Source organism: Limanda limanda, chromosome 18 (genome assembly GCF_963576545.1).
Source record: "Limanda limanda chromosome 18, fLimLim1.1, whole genome shotgun sequence".
Taxonomy (NCBI): Eukaryota; Metazoa; Chordata; class Actinopteri; order Pleuronectiformes; family Pleuronectidae; genus Limanda; species Limanda limanda.
The window spans coordinates 532,501-551,382 of record NC_083653.1 but is presented as its reverse complement, the minus strand read 5'-3'; the positions used below and the strand labels follow the sequence as shown (position 1 = coordinate 551,382).

The following is an 18,882-nucleotide window of genomic DNA, read 5'->3' as shown; positions in this document are numbered from 1 at the left end:
CAACAAACCTGAAGATAATGTTGTTTTCATTCCTGGAAGTTGTTTATATGTGATTTTCATGAACTTGTCCTGAATACAAGGGGAAATATTATATTGAAACACTTTTAAATGCAAGCGTCACCGACTCGTTTTCTCTTTTCATCCTTTAATTATAACTGGTTCAAACCAACCTCGCTGGTGATGCTTCTATTTATGGATCTGTCGCTCCAGACGACTCTGATGATCCAAACCAACTCAGTGATCAGTGATCCCCTCGTCAGTGTTGAAGAGCAACAGTTTACTCATTAAAACGAAGCTGAAATTCCTCTGATTGGTCCTGGTGATGAAACTAAAGAGCTTCGGTAGAACTTTCTCGAAGCAAATAGCTTTTTCCTGATTCTTGTTCTGGATTGTTCCCTTGTGGTCGATGAGTCGCTCTGGATAAAAGCTTCAGCTGAATCTAATGTAATAAACAACAAATCAACGCTGGGCGTCAGGTTCAGTGACTTGACGCCGAGAAAGTAACATTGATTTTTGTGCAGTGTTATTTGACCTAAATTTAAGACTAAACTAAATCCGTATTAATGTTGATTTAGAGTTAAGGAAGCTTATGAGGCGTTTTCGGACTTTAATGAATATTCATATCGTGTTGGTCAGAATAGTTTTGTCTACTTCCTGTTTCCAGTGAAGTTTTGGCCAAATTAGTTGTTAATAGTGAATATATTCTAGTCTTTACGGGCTGAAAGAACAAAGTGAATGCTTGTTTCTAACTGACCCCTGCTGGCCTGTGCCATGTACTGTATCTAACCACAAATAAAGTAAAACGTTTGATTAAACACTCGTGAGTTCCGGTGTGACGAGGCTGTCTCATCCTGATGACGTCAGATACGGAAGTAAACAAAACAACGAAGAGGCCGAGTATCGTCGCTGCGTCAAAATGTCGAAATCCAACCTGAGGCAAACGTTTCTGAACCCGGTGAGACGTTACACCGCTTTACAGCTGACGTCACGTTCTAACCGGACTCCCCGGCTGTGACGTCACGGCCGGAGGATGCGTGATCCGGGCTAGTTAGCATGTTAGCTCAGTCTTAAGACATGAAGTTTAACGTCACGTTTTATCCTCAGTGAATTCAGCTTCCGTCTTTCAACATGTTTCAAACTATACATAACTCTAGGCTTAATTTAGTAACTTGATATAACTTCAGGCTTAATTAAGTAACTTTATATAACTTCAGGCTTAATTTAGTAACGTTATATAACTTCAGGCTTAATTTAGTAACTTGATATAACTTCAGGCTTAATTTAGTAACTATATAACTTCAGGCTTAATTTAGTAACTATATAACTTCAGGCTTAATTAAGTAACTTTATATAACTTCAGGCTTAATTTAGTAACTTGATATAACTTCAGGCTTAATTTAGTAACTCTATATAACTTCAGGCTTAATTTAGTAACTTGATATAACTTCAGGCTTAATTTAGTAACGTTATATAACTTCAGGCTTAATTTAGTAACTTGATATAACTTCAGGCTTAATTAAGTAACTTTATATAACTTCAGGCTTAATTTAGTAACTTTATATAACTTCAGGCTTAATTAAGTAACTTTATATAACTTCAGGCTTAATTTAGTAACTTGATATAACTTCAGGCTTAATTAAGTAACTTTATATAACTTCAGGCTTAATTAAGTAACTTTATATAACTTCAGGCTTAATTAAGTAACTTTATATAACTTCAGGCTTAATTTAGTAACTTGATATAACTTCAGGCTTAATTAAGTAACTTTATATAACTTCAGGCTTAATTAAGTAACTTTATATAACTTCAGGCTTAATTTAGTAACTTTATATAACTTCAGGCTTAATTAAGTAACTTTATATAACTTCAGGCTTAATTTAGTAACTTGATATAACTTCAGGCTTAATTTAGTAACTTGATATAACTTCAGGCTTAATTTAGTAACGTTATATAACTTCAGGCTTAATTTAGTAACTTGAAATAACTTCAGGCTTAATTTAGTAACTTTATATAACTTCTGTTCTCTTAAGTTCAATTTGTGTCTTATCGACCGAGTTAGTGTCGTTATGTTTAGTGATGATGATGTCATTGCTTTGTTTATATTCACAATACGATAGAAAGTAAAAACCTTGTCATATCTTTTTGTTTTTGGATGAATTGATGATTTCTTCTGTGAATGTTCTGACTTCACGAAGATGAAGATGAGAATCATGTAAACGTTCCCGCTGGTTTCTCGTCCGCAGCGGATTCCCTTCGCTGGGACCATCCTGGGGGGGCTGGTCCCCGGGGAGATGGTCCTGATCCAGGGCTCCGTGCCCCCCGGGGCCGACAGGTGAAGCCTCTACTCACCAGGACGTCTGCCTGAAGCCTCAGGGCTCCTGTTAATCCATTATTATTATTATTGATAACTGTAGAAATCTGCATGGAACAAAGACCTGATTTAAAAGTGAATGGATGAATTGTTAATGATGGTGTTTCACTGGAGGTGTCCTCTGGTCCCTCTGTGGCGTCTCGCAGGTTCCAGGTGGACTTCACCTGCGGCAGCAGCGTCAACCCGAGGGCCGACGTGGCGTTCCACTTCAACCCCCGGTTCCACAAGGCTCCGTGTATCGTGTGTAACTCGCTGCAGGGGGGGCGCTGGGGCCGAGAGCAGATCCTGAACCAGATGCCCTTCACCACCGGGGGCGCCTTCGAGCTCATCGTGCTCGTCCTGAAAGACAAGTTCAAGGTGAGGACGCCAGTCAGGTCCAGTCTGAGGGGACGTACAGGATCAGAGTACTTGTACTTCATCAATTATAGTTAATCTGTATAGCTAACAAATCCCCATCGGCCTCACAGGGCTGAGCAACATGGTACTGTCCTCTCAGTACTGTCCTCTCAGTACTGTCCTCTCAGTACTTGTACTGTCCTCTCAGTACTTGTACTGTCCTCTCAGTACTGTCCTCTCAGTACTGTCCTCTCAGTACTGTCCTCTGAGTACTGGTCCTCTCAGTCCTGGTCCTCTCAGTACTGGTCCTCTCAGTACTGGTCCTCTCAGTACTTGTACTGTCCTCTCAGTACTGTCCTCTCAGTACCTTTACTGTCCTCTCAGTACTGTCCTCTCAGTACTGGTCCTCTCAGTACTTGTACTGTCCTCTCAGTACTAGTCCTCTCACTACTGGTCCTCTCAGTACTTGTACTTTCCTCTCAGTACTTGTACTTTCCTCTCAGTCCTGGTCCTCTCAGTACTTGTACTTTCCTCTCAGTACTTGTACTGTCCTCTCAGTACTTGTACTGTCCTCTCAGTCCTGGTCCTCTCAGTCCTGGTCCTCTCAGTACTTGTACTGTCCTCTCAGTACTTGTACTGTCCTCTCAGTACTTGTACTGTCCTCTCAGTACTTGTACTGTCCTCTCAGTCCTGGTCCTCTCAGTCCTGGTCCTCTCAGTACTTGTACTTTCCTCTCAGTACCTGTACTGTCCTCTCAGTACTTGTACTGTCCACTCAGTACTGGTCCTCTCAGTACTGTCCTCTCAGTACTTGTACTGTCCTCTCAGTACTTGTACTGTCCTCTCAGTACCTTGTGTGTGCTGCAGGTGGCTGTGAATGGCGTGCACGTGTTGGAGTACAAACACCGACAGGATCTGGAGCGAGTCGACACGCTCTGTGTTTCTGGAAAGGTCAGCGCCGAGGTCGTGGGCGTCGCCCCGCCGAACGCCGTGAGTCCGAGCTCTGCGACGCTGAGTCATGTGACTCGACAGGTGAGGAAGTAAGAACTGTTGTTGTTTCGAGTTCTGATCGACCGGGACTCAGGACAAGTTCTCTACAGTAAACGTCTGTTATTAAATATTTATATTTGTATTATATTATATGTGGATATTTACATGTTGATCGTACAGGATCAATCAAAACGTATATGAAGACAGAGTTGGTTTCGGTCGCTGCGGCTGCAGATCGTAGATTTACGATGTAAAAATAGGAATTTTAATAATTTAAAGCTTCAATAGAACAAACTGAAATTCATTGTGTTTTGTCTTTTTTCTTGTTTCAGCCGATCTTCTCCTCAACAGGCAACTTGGTGAGTTAGGTTGATGTGTCATGTGACCACTTCCAGAGGTCACGTGACCACTTCCAGAGGTCACGTGACCACTTCCAGAGGTCACGTGACCACTTCCAGAGGTCACGTGACCACTTCCAGAGGTCACGTGACCACTTCCAGAGGTCACGTGACCACTTCCAGAGGTCACGTGACAGACACACATTACGTGGATCAGTGACGAATCTGATAAATGTGTCTGTTAAGTGATTAGTTTGTTTAATAAAAGTTGTGACGTTTAACAATATTTAACATCCTGACGACTCTTCTTCATATTAAACAGATTCATTTGATAATTGTTAATTTCGTCTTTAAAATGTTTTTTTTTTAATTTTCAGTTGAAGAAAATCTGTTCTTTTGAAATAATAATAATAATTTGTGTTTTTTCTTGATTAACAATAAATCCATTGTCCACATTATCTCACGTGTTTGATGTCGTTGGCGTGGATAAGGATCCGTGTGTCACTGGTGGGGTCAGCGGTGAACTGATGGAACCTTTGTTCTGTGCAGAGCGTTCCCTTCAGGGCGGATCTGGGGGACGGACTGAGTGTCGGACGAAGCATCACGATCACAGCAGAAACTCATCACAACGCACAGAGGTGACCTCTCATCCTTTTCAGTATAAAACATTTCAATCAAACAAGTTGTCACGTTTTAATCGTGAAGGTTTGTATGAAAATAATTTAGAATTTTATGTTTAGTTTTTATAAAATACGTCACAGAACATTTTTTATAGCAACTTATCATATGAAAAATCTGAAGTAACTAAAGCTTCCAGATACATGTAGTGGAGTAATGTTCCCCAGGAAGCAGTACTTCCGCTCCGCTGTTGAGTCAAAGTACTAAATTACTAGAAAGAAATAGAGCGGGTTTTAAAGATGATGAGAGTAGGAACACGTACATCTTTTAAATGGTGTATATTTTTCTGTCAGTTTCTCTGTGAATCTTCGGACGTCGAGCGGCAGCGACATCGCTCTGCACCTGAATCCTCGTGTGAAGCGCCGCAGCCTGGTCAGGAACTCCTTCCTGTCCGAGTGCTGGGGCGCCGAGGAGACGGCGCTGGACTCCTTCCCCTTCGCTGCAGCTCAGTACTTTGAGGTACGTCATTACCTTGGAACTACTTTTTCTTAAACTACTTTTTTTTTTGAGGAATCGAACCTGTGAACCTGTGGTCTGTCCTCTGTGCAGATGATCATCAGGTGTGAGGCTCAGCAGTTCAAAGTCGCTGTGAACGGCCTCCACCAGCTGGACTACAAGCACCGAGTCCAGGAGCTGAGGAGCATCAACCAGGTGGAGGTGCTGGGAGACGTCACGCTGGGAGACGTCAACATCTTCTGAAGCTCCTCCTCCTCCTCGTCTTCCTCTTCCTCCTCCTCCTCCTCCTCCTCCTCCTCCTCCTCCTCCTCCTCCTCTTCCTCTTCCTCTTCCTCCTCCTCCTCGATGACTCTGGATCATGTTTTCATCGACAAACAACCGTCACTTTACAAACTCTTTTCTTTCTTTGTCTAATAAACTGATCACATGATCTTGGATCGGTCACATGATTTGTTACAGATTTTAATTAGTTACATCGTTTTAATTAACTCAACCTAAGACTTATGAAATTTTACTAAATAAATGTTCTTATATTTTACCCTTTTTATTATCAGGTTGTGAAACTGATCTTATGAAAATCCTGCGTAGGAGAGAGAAAGTGTCAAAGCATGAATCACCGTTTTTCTTATATGATAAAGGCAGTCTTTGACATTTATGTGGGAATTAAAATGGAGTTGAGTCAAGTGTAACACCGAGGTTCTGTACTGTTGATTTGTGACTTCCACGTTTGTTACATTTCATGTCCCAGCAGTGGAAACCACGAGGGAACAATCCAGAACAAGAATCAGGAAAAAGCTATTTGCTTCAAGAAAGCCAAGAAAGTTCTATAAGTTCTACTGAAGCGCTCTTATTGAATTTCATCACTGATCACCAGGACCAATCAGAGGAATTTCAGCTTCATTGTAATGCGAGTTACAGTTTTTCACAATTGTTAACACACGTTTTTCTAAACAATAACGGCTTTCTCAAAAATACACACAGAAAACTGAAAACCTCACACACAAAATGTTAAACCTGACACTCCCTTTGCAAGATGAGTCTTTGCCATCAAATCTCTTCACTGTTCACAAAATAGAACTCGTGTTTTCATTTGGTACACACAGCCATGTTTTCAAATGACACACACATACCATTTATTGAGTACACACAACTATGCATTTGCTTGCACACTTCCAAGCATTTACAGCGCACTGAAGTGCAAAATTGAAAACACAATCATCGAAATGGAACACACCATATGAATGACAATGACTCTGGAGAATTAGCCATTTCTCCTTTTGTAAACTGTCTGTGTAGGCCTACTTGTTTCATAGTCAAACATAAAACAGCACACAAATATGCACACAAGCACACAAATATGCAGCAAAAAAAGGTTTATTTCGGTACACACGCACAGAACAGAACCCTGTTCACTTGTTTCATCCGCATGGCTCGTATGAAGAATACGGTCCAATGTAGAGAGGAACTGACGGTCTGGACGTTTCTAAATGTATCAGGTCAGCCAGGATCCTTGTTTTTTATTTGTCTGAGTGTGATAGCGTTGTTCTCATGAACCATATCTACAATTTCAGTCTCCTGTTGGGCTGTGAACATGCGTGTTCTTCCTCCACGGTGTGGTTCTCTTTCAGTCCTGCAAAATATAAATACTGTGAGCACACTGTATTCTATTGTTCAAACAAAACAGAGGCTGAGACACTTTCATGCTGCAGTCCTGATTGCAAATTGCTCAACAGACCTCAATGTTTAGAGATTTGAGTATTTGTGTGTTGTAGGTTGATGCTTTGAGATTTTACTTGAGAAGTGTGTGCAACAACTGAACATTGTGTGTAGTGTGGGAGTAAGTAAGTAGGGGAGTGTGAAGTAGTGCCAAATTGGGTCAAGCTTTTGGTAAATTAAGTGAATGTTGTGCAAATTGTGCCAAATTTTGCTTTGTGTGTTAACTGAGAAACTGTAACTGTTGCTCTTCTCAACACTGACGAGGGTTTGGATCATCAGAGTCGTCTGGAGCTACAGATCCATAAATAGAAGCATCACAAGCGAGGTTGGTTTGAACCAGTTGTGAATATAACGAGTCAGTGACGCTTGCATTTAAAAGTGTTTCAGAACAAGTTCATGAAAATCACAAAACAACTTCCAGGAATGAAAACAAGATTTTCAGGTTTGTTGATACAATTTTATTACAAAAAAAAAAATCCAGTCCATAAATTAAAACTGTACATTTGACAGCTCAATACAAAGATCATAAAAACAGACTAAAATTCTCCTTTTAAAAATGGGGATAAAAGACTTATTTACAGAAACTGCCGTCATTTAATAAAAGGTCCTGTACAAAGTAAAACCTCTGTACACACGGCTGCATCCTGCTGAGAGAGAGAGAGCTGAGGGGAACGCCAGCTTCCTCTGGGACAGCGCAGGAAGTTAGAGTGAAAACCTAGCGTCTGCTGCTGCGGCGCCGGATCATGTGACCGGGCGCCGGATCACGTGACCACACCTCCGCCCTCAGAAGTCTGCGTCCAGCCTGAAGGTGTTGTCCGAGGGGCCGGACATGACGCCCATCCTCTGGTACTCGCCCACGCGCTTCTCAAAGAAGTTGGTCTTTCCCTCCAGAGAGATGTTCTCCATGAAGTCGAAGGGGTTCTCCACCCGGTAGATCTGTAGAGACCAGAGCTCAGTTTACTCTGTGATTGGACATGTGAATTCTGACCTCACCGGTGGAGGCGGGGTCTGTTCAGCGTGGCGTCAGTCTCGTGCTGCCGGCGTCCCCCAGTGAACCACTCGTCCTCTGATCGGACGGCAGCAGCACTCAGCCCCCATCATCGGCTGAGGTCCGTACCCCTGCGCGTCTCATCATCACAGACCCCGCCCCTCCGGGCCACACGGCGGCGGCGGCGGTTACCTTGGCGAAGCCGAGCTCCAGCATCAGGCGGTCGGCCACGAACTCGATGTACTGCTTCATGAGGTCACAGTTCATCCCGATCAGCTTCACGGGCAGAGCCTCCGTCAGGAACTCCTGACGCACAAAGAAACACAACAGGTCAACAAACTGTTCAACCGCCACCAACACACACGCTGGTGCGAGCGCAGTGCGGGGACCGACCTGCTCGATGGCCACGGCGTTCTGGATGATGTCGGTGACGGTTTCTTTGGACGGCTTGTTGAGCAGGTGTTTGAACATCAGACAGGCGAAGTCACAGTGCAGACCCTGAACGCAGCAGTCACAACAACACACTGTTAACACAAACACACACTCGGGTCCAAGCAGGGTCAGAGGTCACATGATCAAACACACACTCGGGTCCAAGCAGGGTCAGAGGTCACATGATCAAACACACAGCCTCTTTTCAATTAAAGCTCCAGTAACAAAGATGTGCGTTTCATCTAAATTACACAAGTTGTTGTTAATTCACCACAAAACCAGAAGAAAGTGAAACCAGAGCAAACCTTTGATATCGTTCTACAAACGTTCATCTAAACTTTCACAAAACATCTGAGGCTCAAGGAGCTGGTCAGGTATTGGTTGGACGTGTGGGGGCGTGGCCTCACCTCGTCTCTGCTGATGAGCTCATTGGAGAAGGTCAGGCCGGGCATCAGGCCTCTCTTCTTCAGCCAGAAGATGGCAGCGAAAGAGCCAGAGAAGAAGATTCCCTCCACGGCGGCGAAGGCCACCACTCGCTCTCCTGGAGGATCAACACCAGATACACATCATCAGTTCCAAACCTGGTGGAGCAGCACCACCACCACCGGGGGGGAGGAGCCTTACCGTAGGCGGCGTTGCCGTTGCCGATCCAGTTGAGCGCCCAGTCGGCCTTCTTCTTCACACACGGCAGAGTCTCGATGGCGTTGAACAGGTATTCTCTGAGGGTCAGTGAACGCAGGTCAGACAACAGCACTAGCAGGAGGACCCAGCAGGGGGCAGTAGAGAGCTCACCTCTCTTTGGGCTCCCTGATGTACGTGTCGATGAGGAGGCTGTACATCTCCGAGTGGATGTTCTCCATGGCGATCTGGAAACCGTAGAAGCACCGGGCCTCCGTCACCTGCACCTCCTGCATGAAGCGCTCCACCTGGTGGTCACAGAGCGACAGTTCGCAATCAAACACTGGCGCCCGGTCACAATCACAGGTCGGTACCGGGGTCAGGCCGCAGCTCGCCGTACTCACCAGGTTCTCGTTGACGATGCCGTCGCTGGCGGCGAAGAACGCCAACACGTGAGAGATGAAGTACCTCTCCTCGTCCTTCAGAGACTCCCAGTGCTGCAGGTCCTTCGACAGGTCCACCTGGGGAAGCAACAACACGCCGTTAGCGCTCGTCAGAGCGACCACGTTACCCGTGGGGCACTGCGGCGGCGGAGGTCACATGTACCTCCTCTGCGGTCCAGAAGGACGCCTCAGCCTTCTTGTACATCTGCCAGATGTCGTGGTACTGGATGGGGAAGATGACGAAGCGGCTGGCGTTGTCCTTCAGCAGAGGCTCCGCCTCCTCGCTGCTGCTCTTCTTCACGGCTTTGGGCTGAAAACAGGAAACACTTTGTCACGGGTCCGTTCACGTGGTTCTGATCGAGTCCGATGAAACGTTCAGATCCAAGTGGACTTTGTGTGAGTGATCAACACACAACAGGTGTCATCATGACCCACGTGACCTGATCAGCTGACCTGAACATGTCGGTGAACACGTGCTGATCAGCTGATCAGTCTCAAATGAACACGTCATCATCCAGGACCTGAGCTCAGGCTGATGTGACGTCAGTCTTAATAAAGCTCGACTGATTCACAGATATAAACAAACATGAAAATACAGAGGCAGAGGAAGTGACGTCATGCAAACAGCTGGTCGTCGGGTTGGCGCCACAACCATCATTTTAGGCGCCATGCGAGAAACAATGAAACTCCCGCTCAGTGACGTCACTGTGAATGAAGGTGACGTAGGATTTACTCACCGCAGCGTCAGAGAAGATTTTGCGCGCGGTCTTCGACGCCAGGATGCGGGAGCTGCTCACGGCGGGAGGCTGCAACACAAAGAGAAGATCAGTCTCCACACAACACCGGATGCTCCACACACTTCCGGATGTTCCCGGATCCTGAAGGACCGACCGGCTGGGGGGGGGACATGAAGTTCCCGCGGTTTGTTCTCACCGTGTTTTCTTTGTCCAGCGCCATGTTGTTGGTCTGACTGCAGAGAGACTTCTCCTCTCTGACGGAAAGAGGCGAGCGGAGCATCGTGAAGAGGAGGAGGAGAAGAAGAGGAGGAGGTGAAGAAGAGGAGACGAAGAGGAGGAGGTGAAGAAGAGGAGACGAAGAGGTGGAGGTGACGAAGAGGAGAGTGTGGAGCTGCGGCTGCTTCTTCTTCTCTGCTCGATGGCGGCTCTCTGACTCTGGAGCTTCTTCTTCTCCGCTTCTCTATTTATTGGAATCTTGGCGCCTCAACGCAGCTGACCAATCAGAGCGCGGCTGGGTGGGTGGCTCTTTAAACCGACGCTGCGCCGGAGCCAATCAGGCTCCGCGTCGCGTTCACGTGACCAGCGTGGTGGGGGGGGGGTCCCAGTTACGAAACAGTCTGAAATCAACGTTACACAAGATTCACAACGAGCCAAATACACACTGCTACACAACACGGAGCTGTGACTCGCAGACACGTTAACACGCTCATTACGTAGTGTGTGTCTGCGTGTGAGTGCGTATATCTGTGTGTGTGTGTCTTTGTGTGTGAGTGTGTATATTTGTGTGTGTCCCTGCAGTACCACTGCGTGACCACACGGGGTCGCTTTACGCTCCGTTTCTTCTTCTGCTGTTTTTGTTTTTCTTTGGCTCGTGCAGAATGTCGGTCAGTAAGGCAATGGGCGGGGACTTCGCCAGCCAATGATGAGTCTCTCTCACGTACCTGGCATGACGTCAGTCTTCTGTTATTGGTCACACCCCCCAGCGCTGTCTCGGGATTGGCTGAGCGCTGTTACCGGGTGCCCGGTTGTATAAGGTCCTCCCTGTCGTCGAGCAGAACATTTATATAAGAGATTTTATATGTAAATATATATATATATGTTAACATTTAATAACATGAGGTATTTTTATACATATATTTGTATGGGGTTAGGTGTACATATATATTATATTTATTTATATATATAAATATATTTATATTTGAATCAACTATATATAAATATATGGTCACAGACACACACAACACCACAACCTCTATAATTTACACAAGCCACAGTAACAAGAGACACAACAACCCAACGCCACTCATTCTTCTCCTGTGTCTCTTTGCTGTTTCAGGAACTGTTAAATACTCAGATTATAAATAAAGTTAATTCAGTGTTTCTTTGGTTTTTCGTTAAAATTGTTGTTATAAATAAAGCTAGAGTTTGAATCAAATGAAAAGAAAAGAAAGTATCTCAGTGAATGAAGTACAGAGCAACACTTATGATGGAGATAAGTTTTTATTATAAAAGCCATTTTCTTCACCATCGCTTACAGGCAAATGTTTAGAAATGGGATTATTCCAAGAAAAGTTGATATTATTAAGAATAACATTTAATAACATGAGGTATTTTCTTACTGGCTACACTTTGGGCCAAATCAAGCTATCAAAAACAGTACTTTTTCCTCAACATATAATTATTAAATAAGAATAATATTGTGTAAAGCAAAGATAGTAGGTAGTATCACACTGAGGAATACTGTCCACTGACATTTTTAAAATATCAATAACTCGTACTGTAATAAATGCAGATTGGAATACACATAACATTGATATAGATATCAATATATTTACATTATTTACAGTCACAAACAAACGATAGAAGCACAATACAGAGGCTTTGGCAAAAAACAAAACGAGTGCATACATTGAGCTCCACTTGACATGTACACACGTAGTAAACATGATTATTCACGGAGAGAGTACAAAAACAAGCAAGATTTAAAAAATCCAGTGCAATGTCAGGTTTCTGTTGGTTTCTGTCCGTGGATGAATAGCAGCCTGTCGCCTCCTCTTCCTCCTCTTCCTCCTCTTCCTCCTCTACCTCCTCTTCCTCCTCTTCCTCCTCTTCCTCCTCTACCTCCTCAGTGAGTTTGTGGGAAGAACATGTTCTGAGCTGGGCGGGAAACTCGCTGTCGTCCGGCTCCAGCTACGTCTACATCAACTAAACTTACATTTTAACCAGGTTACAAAAACACTTGATTACTACAGCTGGTTATTCTTAATCATAAGAGGCGTGAACACACCTTGATGACGTGTACAGTAGCCCCTGAGCTAATGCTTAGAACAGTAGCCCCTGAGCTAATGCTAATAACAGTAGCCCCTGAGCTAATGCTAAGAACAGTAGCCCCTGAGCTAATGCTTAGAACAGTAGCCCCTGAGCTAATGCTTACAACAGTAGACCCTGAGCTAATGCTTAGAACAGTAGACCCTGAGCTAATGCTTAGAACAGTAGACCCTGAGCTAATGCTTAGAACAGTAGACCCTGAGCTAATGCTAAGAACAGTAGCCCCTGAGCTAATGCTATGAACAGTAGACCCTGAGCTAATGCTTAGAACAGTAGCCCCTGAGCTAATGCTATGAACAGTAGACCCTGAGCTAATGCTTAGAACAGTAGACCCTGAGCTAATGCTAATAACAGTAGCCCCTGAGCTAATGCTAAGAACAGTAGCCCCTGAGCTAATGCTTAGAACAGTAGCCCCTGAGCTAATGCTATGAACAGTAGACCCTGAGCTAATGCTTAGAACAGTAGCCCCTGAGCTAATGCTAATAACAGTAGCCCCTGAGCTAATGCTTAGAACAGTAACCCCTGAGCTAATGCTTAGAACAGTAGCCCCTGAGCTAATGCTATGAACAGTAGCCCCTGAGCTAATGCTAAGAAAAGTAGCCCCTGAGCTAATGCTTAGAACAGTAGCCCCTGAGCTAATGCTTAGAACAGTAGCCCCTGAGCTAATGCTAAGAACAGTAGCCCCTGAGCTAATGCTTAGAACAGTAGCCCCTGAGCTAATGCTAAGAACAGTAGACCCTGAGCTAATGCTTAGAACAGTAGACCCTGAGCTAATGCTTAGAACAGTAGACCCTGAGCTAATGCTAATAACAGTAGCCCCTGAGCTAATGCTTAGAACAGTAGCCGGTGAGCTAATGCTAAGAACAGTAGCCCCTGAGCTAATGCTTAGAACAGTAGCCCCTGAGCTAATGCTTAGAACAGTAGCCCCTGAGCTAATGCTTAGAACAGTAGCCCCTGAGCTAATGCTTAGAACAGTAGCCGGTTAGCTTAGCGTCAGCCACCATGAAGTGTTGCAGTCACAGTATCTTGGTGTGTGTGAGTGTTTACAATCTCCTGACGTTTCTCTGTGCGTTCCACTGAAGAAGAGACCGATTTCTCAGCAGTTGGAGTGTAGTGAATGTTTCAGCCTCAGGGGGGAGCTGGTGAGTCTGGCCGATGCTGCTCAGCTCAGAAAGGTTTAGTTTCACTGGCAACATGAAGAGACAAAACAGATCAGTCTGGTAAAACAGATAACTGGTCTGGTTTCCATGGCAACTCAACGGGTGTGATAGTTGACCCTGTTCTGTGGTGTGTATGAACGCAGCCGGGGCCCGGTTGTCGTCACGTGTTCACTGGCTGATGGAGGTGTGGAGTAGAAATGGAGGTCCTGATGTGACGGGTGGAGCGGACTGAACCACCCCCCCACCCCTCCTGGGGTCCTGAGTCGGCCCTGTGGGCTCCTGAGTCTGTTAGTTGGTGCTGGGAATGAGCACGCCCACTGGAAGCGTGGGCAGCGCCACTCTGTTGAGGTCTCCGGTTTCGGCGGGCCAGGAGGTCGCCCTCTTGGAGGTCACGTGCCGCCGAGCATGTTTGGTCAAGTGGTCACTGCGCATGAAGCGCCGGTCACACACGTTGCAGACAAACTTCTTCTCGCCAGTGTGCGTCCTTCGGTGGCGAGAAAGCTCGTCGGAGCGGGCAAACTTTTTGTCACATCCCTCCCAGTGACAGCTGAACGGCTTTTCACCTGCACAGGAGAAGAAGAAGCCGAGTGTTAACCAGTAGGAACAAAACCACAATCACACTCTCAACCAATCAGGAGTCAGCTGTCAATCATGAGGTCTCCGCCTGTTTTCATATCATCAATAACTGATTCAAACCAAACTGATCAGAAACACGTTAACTAACATCAGAGAGAAGAAGGAGCTGAAACCACAGAAACTTCTTTACAAACATTTATCTAACGTCTACTTTGATTCTTTAGTTTGGTTCATGTCCCATCTGCTAACATGGAGGAGACAGAGTTCAAGACCTATACCGCAGCCAGCCACAAGGGGGCGATCCAGATGATCTGGCTTCACTTCGGCAGCCATCATGTCAGAAGGAACAGACTCAGTCTCTACCTGTGTGTGTGTGTCTCTCACTGTGTGTGTGTGTCTCTACCTGTGTGTGTGTCTACCTGTGTGTGTGTGTCTCTACCTGTGTGTGTGTCTACCTGTGTGTGTGTGTCTCTACCTGTGTGTGTGTCTACCTGTGTGTGTGTGTCTCTACCTGTGTGTGTGTGTCTCTACCTGTGTGTGTGTCTCTACCTGAGTGTGTGTCTCTACCTGTGTGTGTGTGTCTCTACCTGTGTGTGTGTGTCTCTACCTGTGTGTGTGTGTCTCTACCTGAGTGTGTGTCTACCTGTGTGTGTGTCTCTACCTGTGTGTGTGTGTCTCTACCTGTGTGTGTGTGTGTCTCTACCTGTGTGTGTGTGTCTCTACCTGTGTGTGTGTGTGTCTCTACCTGTGTGTGTGTGTGTCTACTTGTGTGTGTGTGTGTCTCTACCTGTGTGTGTGTGTCTCTACCTGTGTGTGTGTGTCTCTACCTGTGTGTGTGTGTCTCTACCTGTGTGTCTGTGTGTCTGTGTGTGTGTCTCTACCTGTGTGTGTGTGTCTGTGTGTGTGTGTCTCTACCTGTGTGTGTGTGTCTCTACCTGTGTGTGTGTGTCTGTGTGTGTGTGTCTGTGTGTGTGTGTCTCTACCTGTGTGTGTGTCTCTACCTGTGTGTGTGTGTCTCTACCTGTGTGTGTGTGTCTCTACCTGTGTGTGTGTGTCTCTACCTGTGTGTGTGTGTCTCTACCTGTGTGTGTGTCTCTACCTGAGTGTGTGTCTCTACCTGTGTGTGTGTGTGTCTCTACCTGTGTGTGTGTGTCTCTACCTGTGTGTGTGTGTGTCTGTGTGTGTGTGTCTCTACCTGTGTGTGTGTGTCTGTACCTGTGTGTGTGTGTCTCTACCTGTGTGTGTGTGTCTGTACCTGTGTGTGTGTGTCTCTACCTGTGTGTGTGTGTGTGTCTGTGTGTGTGTGTCTCTACCTGTGTGTGTGTGTCTCTACCTGTGTGTGTCTCTACCTGTGTGTGTGTCTCTACCTGTGTGTGTGTGTGTCTGTGTGTGTGTGTCTCTACCTGTGTGTGTGTGTGTCTCTACCTGTGTGTGTGTGTCTCTACCTGTGTGTGTGTGTGTCTCTACCTGTGTGTGTGTCTCTACCTGTGTGTGTGTCTCTACCTGTGTGTGTGTGTGTCTCTACCTGTGTGTGTGTGTGTCTGTGTGTGTGTGTCTCTACCTGTGTGTGTGTCTGTGTGTGTGTGTCTCTACCTGTGTGTGTGTCTGTGTGTGTGTGTCTCTACCTGTGTGTGTGTGTCTCTACCTGTGTGTGTGTGTCTCTACCTGTGTGTGTGTGTGTCTGTGTCTCTACCTGTGTGTGTGTGTGTGTGTCTCTACCTGTGTGTGTGCGCAGGTGAGCCTTCAGGTGTGAACTCTTGAAATACGTCTTCTTGCAGCCGGGGAAGTTGCAGACGTAGTTGCGCCTGCGTGAGAAGTCGGCCTGCGTGGCGCCGCCCGCTCCCGGCGGCGTGTAGACCGGCGCCGGGGCCAGCGGCAGCAGCTTGGTGTTGCCCAGGGTCATGATGGCCGGGGGCGGCGCCTGGGAGGCGGGCGCCTGAGGGACCACGAACATCACGGTCCCCTGCGGCATGGCCGAGCCCAGCAGCAGGGACTGCGTGAAGCTGTGAGGGGCCGGGGGCAGGAGGGGCGTCGGCCCCCCCGGGGTGTGCATCTGAACCGGAGCCTGGACGAAGGCGGAGATCATCCCAGTCCGCCCCCCCACTGGGATCACCTGACAGAGCAGCGGGGGGGAAGGGACCGGCGAGGAGAGGGAGGAAGACACTGGGGGGGGGGGGGACAGAGGACGTCCATCCTTCTTCTCTGGAGGCGTCTCTGGAAGTCCTGGGCGAGGAGGCGTGTCTGTTGGGGGGATGCAGGAGGGGGCGGGCCGGGGGGGGGCAGGAGGAGGAGAAACGCTGAGGCTGTCGGCGGTGTGGCGGATGACGCTGGTGGCCGTGGCTCTGCTGGGCGGAGCCACGCAGGACGACAGTGCTGAGGTGTCCGAGGGGAAGAGGGAGGAGGAGTCGCTGAGGAGGGCGGGGCCTATGCACAGCGCCAGGCGGGGGAAGTCTGGTCTGGGGGCGGGGCTCAGTGCGGGGGGGCTGGAGGACTCAGCGAAGCTCGGACTGTGAGGCGGAGTCATACACTGAGAAGTCCACAAGATAATAACAATTATTATTGTGAAACATGTTAAAGTGACAGGTGTGATGAAGCAGCTTTGATTTATGTGTATTTCTACTTGATTATTATTGATCATAATTGATATTATTATTGGTTTTGGTTTGAATCGATGTCTCTCCTCACCAGTGACGACAGAGCGATCAGGTCTTTGGGGGCGTCGCCTCCCTCTGCCTGGAGCTGGATGGAGTCACACGAGTCAGAGGTCGGAGTCAGGGGGCGGGGTTTGTGTGACCTTTGACCCCAGAAGCTCATGCTGACGAGTGCCTCAGCAGCCTCCAGGTCGTGGTACTCGATGCTCGGCTTCAGCTCCATGGTCGCCGCGGGCAGGCCGTCCATCGGTCCGCCTGAAACCAAACCAGACTTAGATCTGATCCACAACAACAACCTTATGGATTATGAACAGAAATCAAATAAGTTCACAAAAATTAGTTTTCAGACGTCATGAACACGTCAAGAACACGTCAGGAACATGTCATGAACATGTCTGGTTCAGTTCATGTCTGGAAGCAGCTTCACAAAGATACTGAAGTGCTGGGTTATGGTTATTAATAACCAAACCAATAACCAATAACACACCTGAGAAGCTAAATGAGTCAAACAGTCAAACAATTCTTTGAACTTAAACTGTGTAACAACAACATCTGTATTTATGACGTCTGCCACTGAAGCCACAGCGCCTCCTGCTGCCAGCAGGTGGAGCTCTGACACAGTTCTGATTCCATCTAACAACCAATGATGTCACTCGCTTTAAATCAGAACAATAAAAGAACATCGTTGTTTATCAGAAAAGAAAAGAAAAGACTGAAATAATGAAAGTAGGGTTAGGGTGATGGTGGATCAGAGAAGTTAACATAAAGGAAGGGGGGAGAGGGCGAGCGAGGGGTGAGGGAGAGGGAGAGGGAGAGGGAGAGGGAGAGAGAGAGAGAGGGAGAGAGAGAGAGAGAGAGAGAGAGAGAGAGAGAGAGACAGAGAGAGAGAGAGAGAGAGAGAGAGAGAGAGAGATACAGAGAGAGAGTAAGAGAGATAGAGAGATAGAGAGACAGACAGAGAGAGAGAGTAAGAGAGAGAGAGACAAACAGACAGACAGACAGACAGACAGACAGACAGACAGACAGACAGACAGACAGACAGACAGACAGACAGACAGACAGACAGACAGACAGAGAGAGAGACAGAGAGTCAGACAGACAGACAAACAGACAGAGAGAGATACAGAGAGAGAGTAAGAGAGATAGAGAGATAGAGAGACAGACAGAGAGAGAGAGTAAGAGAGAGAGAGACAAACAGACAGACAGACAGACAGACAGACAGACAGACAGACAAACAGAGAGAGAGACAGACAGACAGACAAACAGAGAGAGAGACAGAGAGAGACAGAGAGACAGACAGAGAGAGAGACAGACAGACAGACAGACAGACAGACCATCAGAGAGAGAGACAGAGAGAGACAGAGACAGACAAACAGAGAGAGACACAGAGAGACAGACAGACAGACAGACAGACAGACAGACAGACAGACAGACAGACAGACAGACAGACAGACAGACAGACAGACAGACAGACAGACAGACAGACAGACAGACAGACAGACAGACAGACAGACAGACAGACAGACAGACAGACAGACACACACAGACAGACAGACAGACAGACAGACAGACAGACAGACAGACAGAGAGAGACACAGAGAGAGAGAGACAGAGAGACAGACAAACAGAGAGAGTGACAGAAAGACAGAGAGAGAGACAGACAGACAGAGACAGACAAACAGAGAGAGACACAGAGAGAGAGACAGACAGACAGAGAGAGAGGGGGGGGGGGGTGTCCCCACTCAAACAGAACACACAGAGATCACAATAATACAAATTGTTATTATATTATCATCATTATTAAACTCAATAAATTCACCTCTGGTGTTTTTCTTGTATCAGTTCTAATTCTGACATTTGAAATGACAGATATTAATGATCCACAGTTGTGATGGTTTATTGATTATTAAAGAAACTTAACTTGTTTTTGATCAGATTAATCAATAACAAGATCTTAACTTGTTATGATTCTTCAAATTATCAGAATCTGACGACATTTGTTGTGGGTCGACATTCTATCGACCCACAACAAAACCAGTCAACAACAAACACACAACACAACACA

The 18,882-nt window shown here is 46.5% G+C and overlaps 3 protein-coding genes and 1 non-coding gene across 4 annotated transcripts in view; 1 reads left to right on the top strand and 3 right to left on the bottom strand.

Moving 5' to 3' along the window:
• Positions 1–865: 865 nt before the first annotated feature.
• Positions 866–5,598, top strand: LOC133024454 (galectin-8-like). Its single transcript, XM_061091566.1, has 8 exons — positions 866–955; positions 2,244–2,332; positions 2,518–2,728; positions 3,574–3,738; positions 4,029–4,055; positions 4,584–4,672; positions 5,006–5,171; positions 5,262–5,598. The coding sequence occupies exons 1-8, from the start codon at positions 917–919 to the stop codon at positions 5,409–5,411; spliced, it is 936 nt and encodes a 311-aa protein (XP_060947549.1). The 5' UTR covers positions 866–916; the 3' UTR covers positions 5,412–5,598.
• A 1,769-nt stretch (positions 5,599–7,367) lies between these two features.
• On the bottom strand, positions 7,368–10,680 carry LOC133024404 (ribonucleoside-diphosphate reductase subunit M2). The gene is made up of 10 exons (XM_061091497.1): positions 10,299–10,680; positions 10,103–10,171; positions 9,529–9,675; positions 9,327–9,443; positions 9,097–9,230; positions 8,929–9,023; positions 8,712–8,845; positions 8,266–8,370; positions 8,065–8,178; positions 7,368–7,820 (listed from the first exon to the last, which is right to left on the bottom strand). Exons 1-10 carry the CDS (start codon positions 10,380–10,382, stop codon positions 7,668–7,670), a joined length of 1,152 nt encoding a protein of 383 aa, XP_060947480.1. The 5' UTR covers positions 10,383–10,680; the 3' UTR covers positions 7,368–7,667.
• LOC133024976 (small nucleolar RNA SNORD94) lies at positions 7,892–8,025 on the bottom strand. The gene has a single exon (XR_009683142.1). It is a non-coding gene; the product is annotated as a small nucleolar RNA SNORD94 (small nucleolar RNA).
• A 903-nt stretch (positions 10,681–11,583) lies between the features above and the next one.
• The window catches only part of klf11a (Kruppel like factor 11a), an 8,333-nt gene continuing 1,034 nt past the window's right edge, over positions 11,584–18,882 (bottom strand). The window contains exons 2-4 of the mRNA XM_061091565.1: positions 16,852–17,072; positions 15,886–16,693; positions 11,584–14,153 (exon numbers count right to left, since the gene is read on the bottom strand). Coding sequence (XP_060947548.1) covers positions 13,879–14,153; positions 15,886–16,693; positions 16,852–17,064 — 1,296 coding nt within the window. The 5' untranslated portion in view covers positions 17,065–17,072 and the 3' untranslated portion in view covers positions 11,584–13,878. The remainder of the gene's footprint in view (positions 14,154–15,885; positions 16,694–16,851; positions 17,073–18,882) is intronic.

What these genes read in the sequence shown, in the direction of transcription:
- LOC133024454 (XM_061091566.1), top strand. Translation starts at nt 917, where the DNA reads ATGTCGAAATCCAACCTGAGGCAAACGTTTCTGAACCCG. An exon ending in ACTCATCACAACGCACAGAG is followed by an intron (nt 4,673 to 5,005) that starts GTGACCTCTCAT and finishes TTTTTCTGTCAG; the next exon opens with TTTCTCTGTGAATCTTCGGA. An exon ending in CTGCAGCTCAGTACTTTGAG is followed by an intron (nt 5,172 to 5,261) that starts GTACGTCATTAC and finishes TCCTCTGTGCAG; the next exon opens with ATGATCATCAGGTGTGAGGC.
- LOC133024404 (XM_061091497.1), bottom strand. Translation starts at nt 10,382, where the DNA reads ATGCTCCGCTCGCCTCTTTCCGTCAGAGAGGAGAAGTCTCTCTGCAGT. An exon ending in CAACGGCAACGCCGCCTACG is followed by an intron (nt 8,846 to 8,928) that starts GTAAGGCTCCTC and finishes TTGATCCTCCAG; the next exon opens with GAGAGCGAGTGGTGGCCTTC. An exon ending in AGCTCATCAGCAGAGACGAG is followed by an intron (nt 8,371 to 8,711) that starts GTGAGGCCACGC and finishes TGCTGCGTTCAG; the next exon opens with GGTCTGCACTGTGACTTCGC.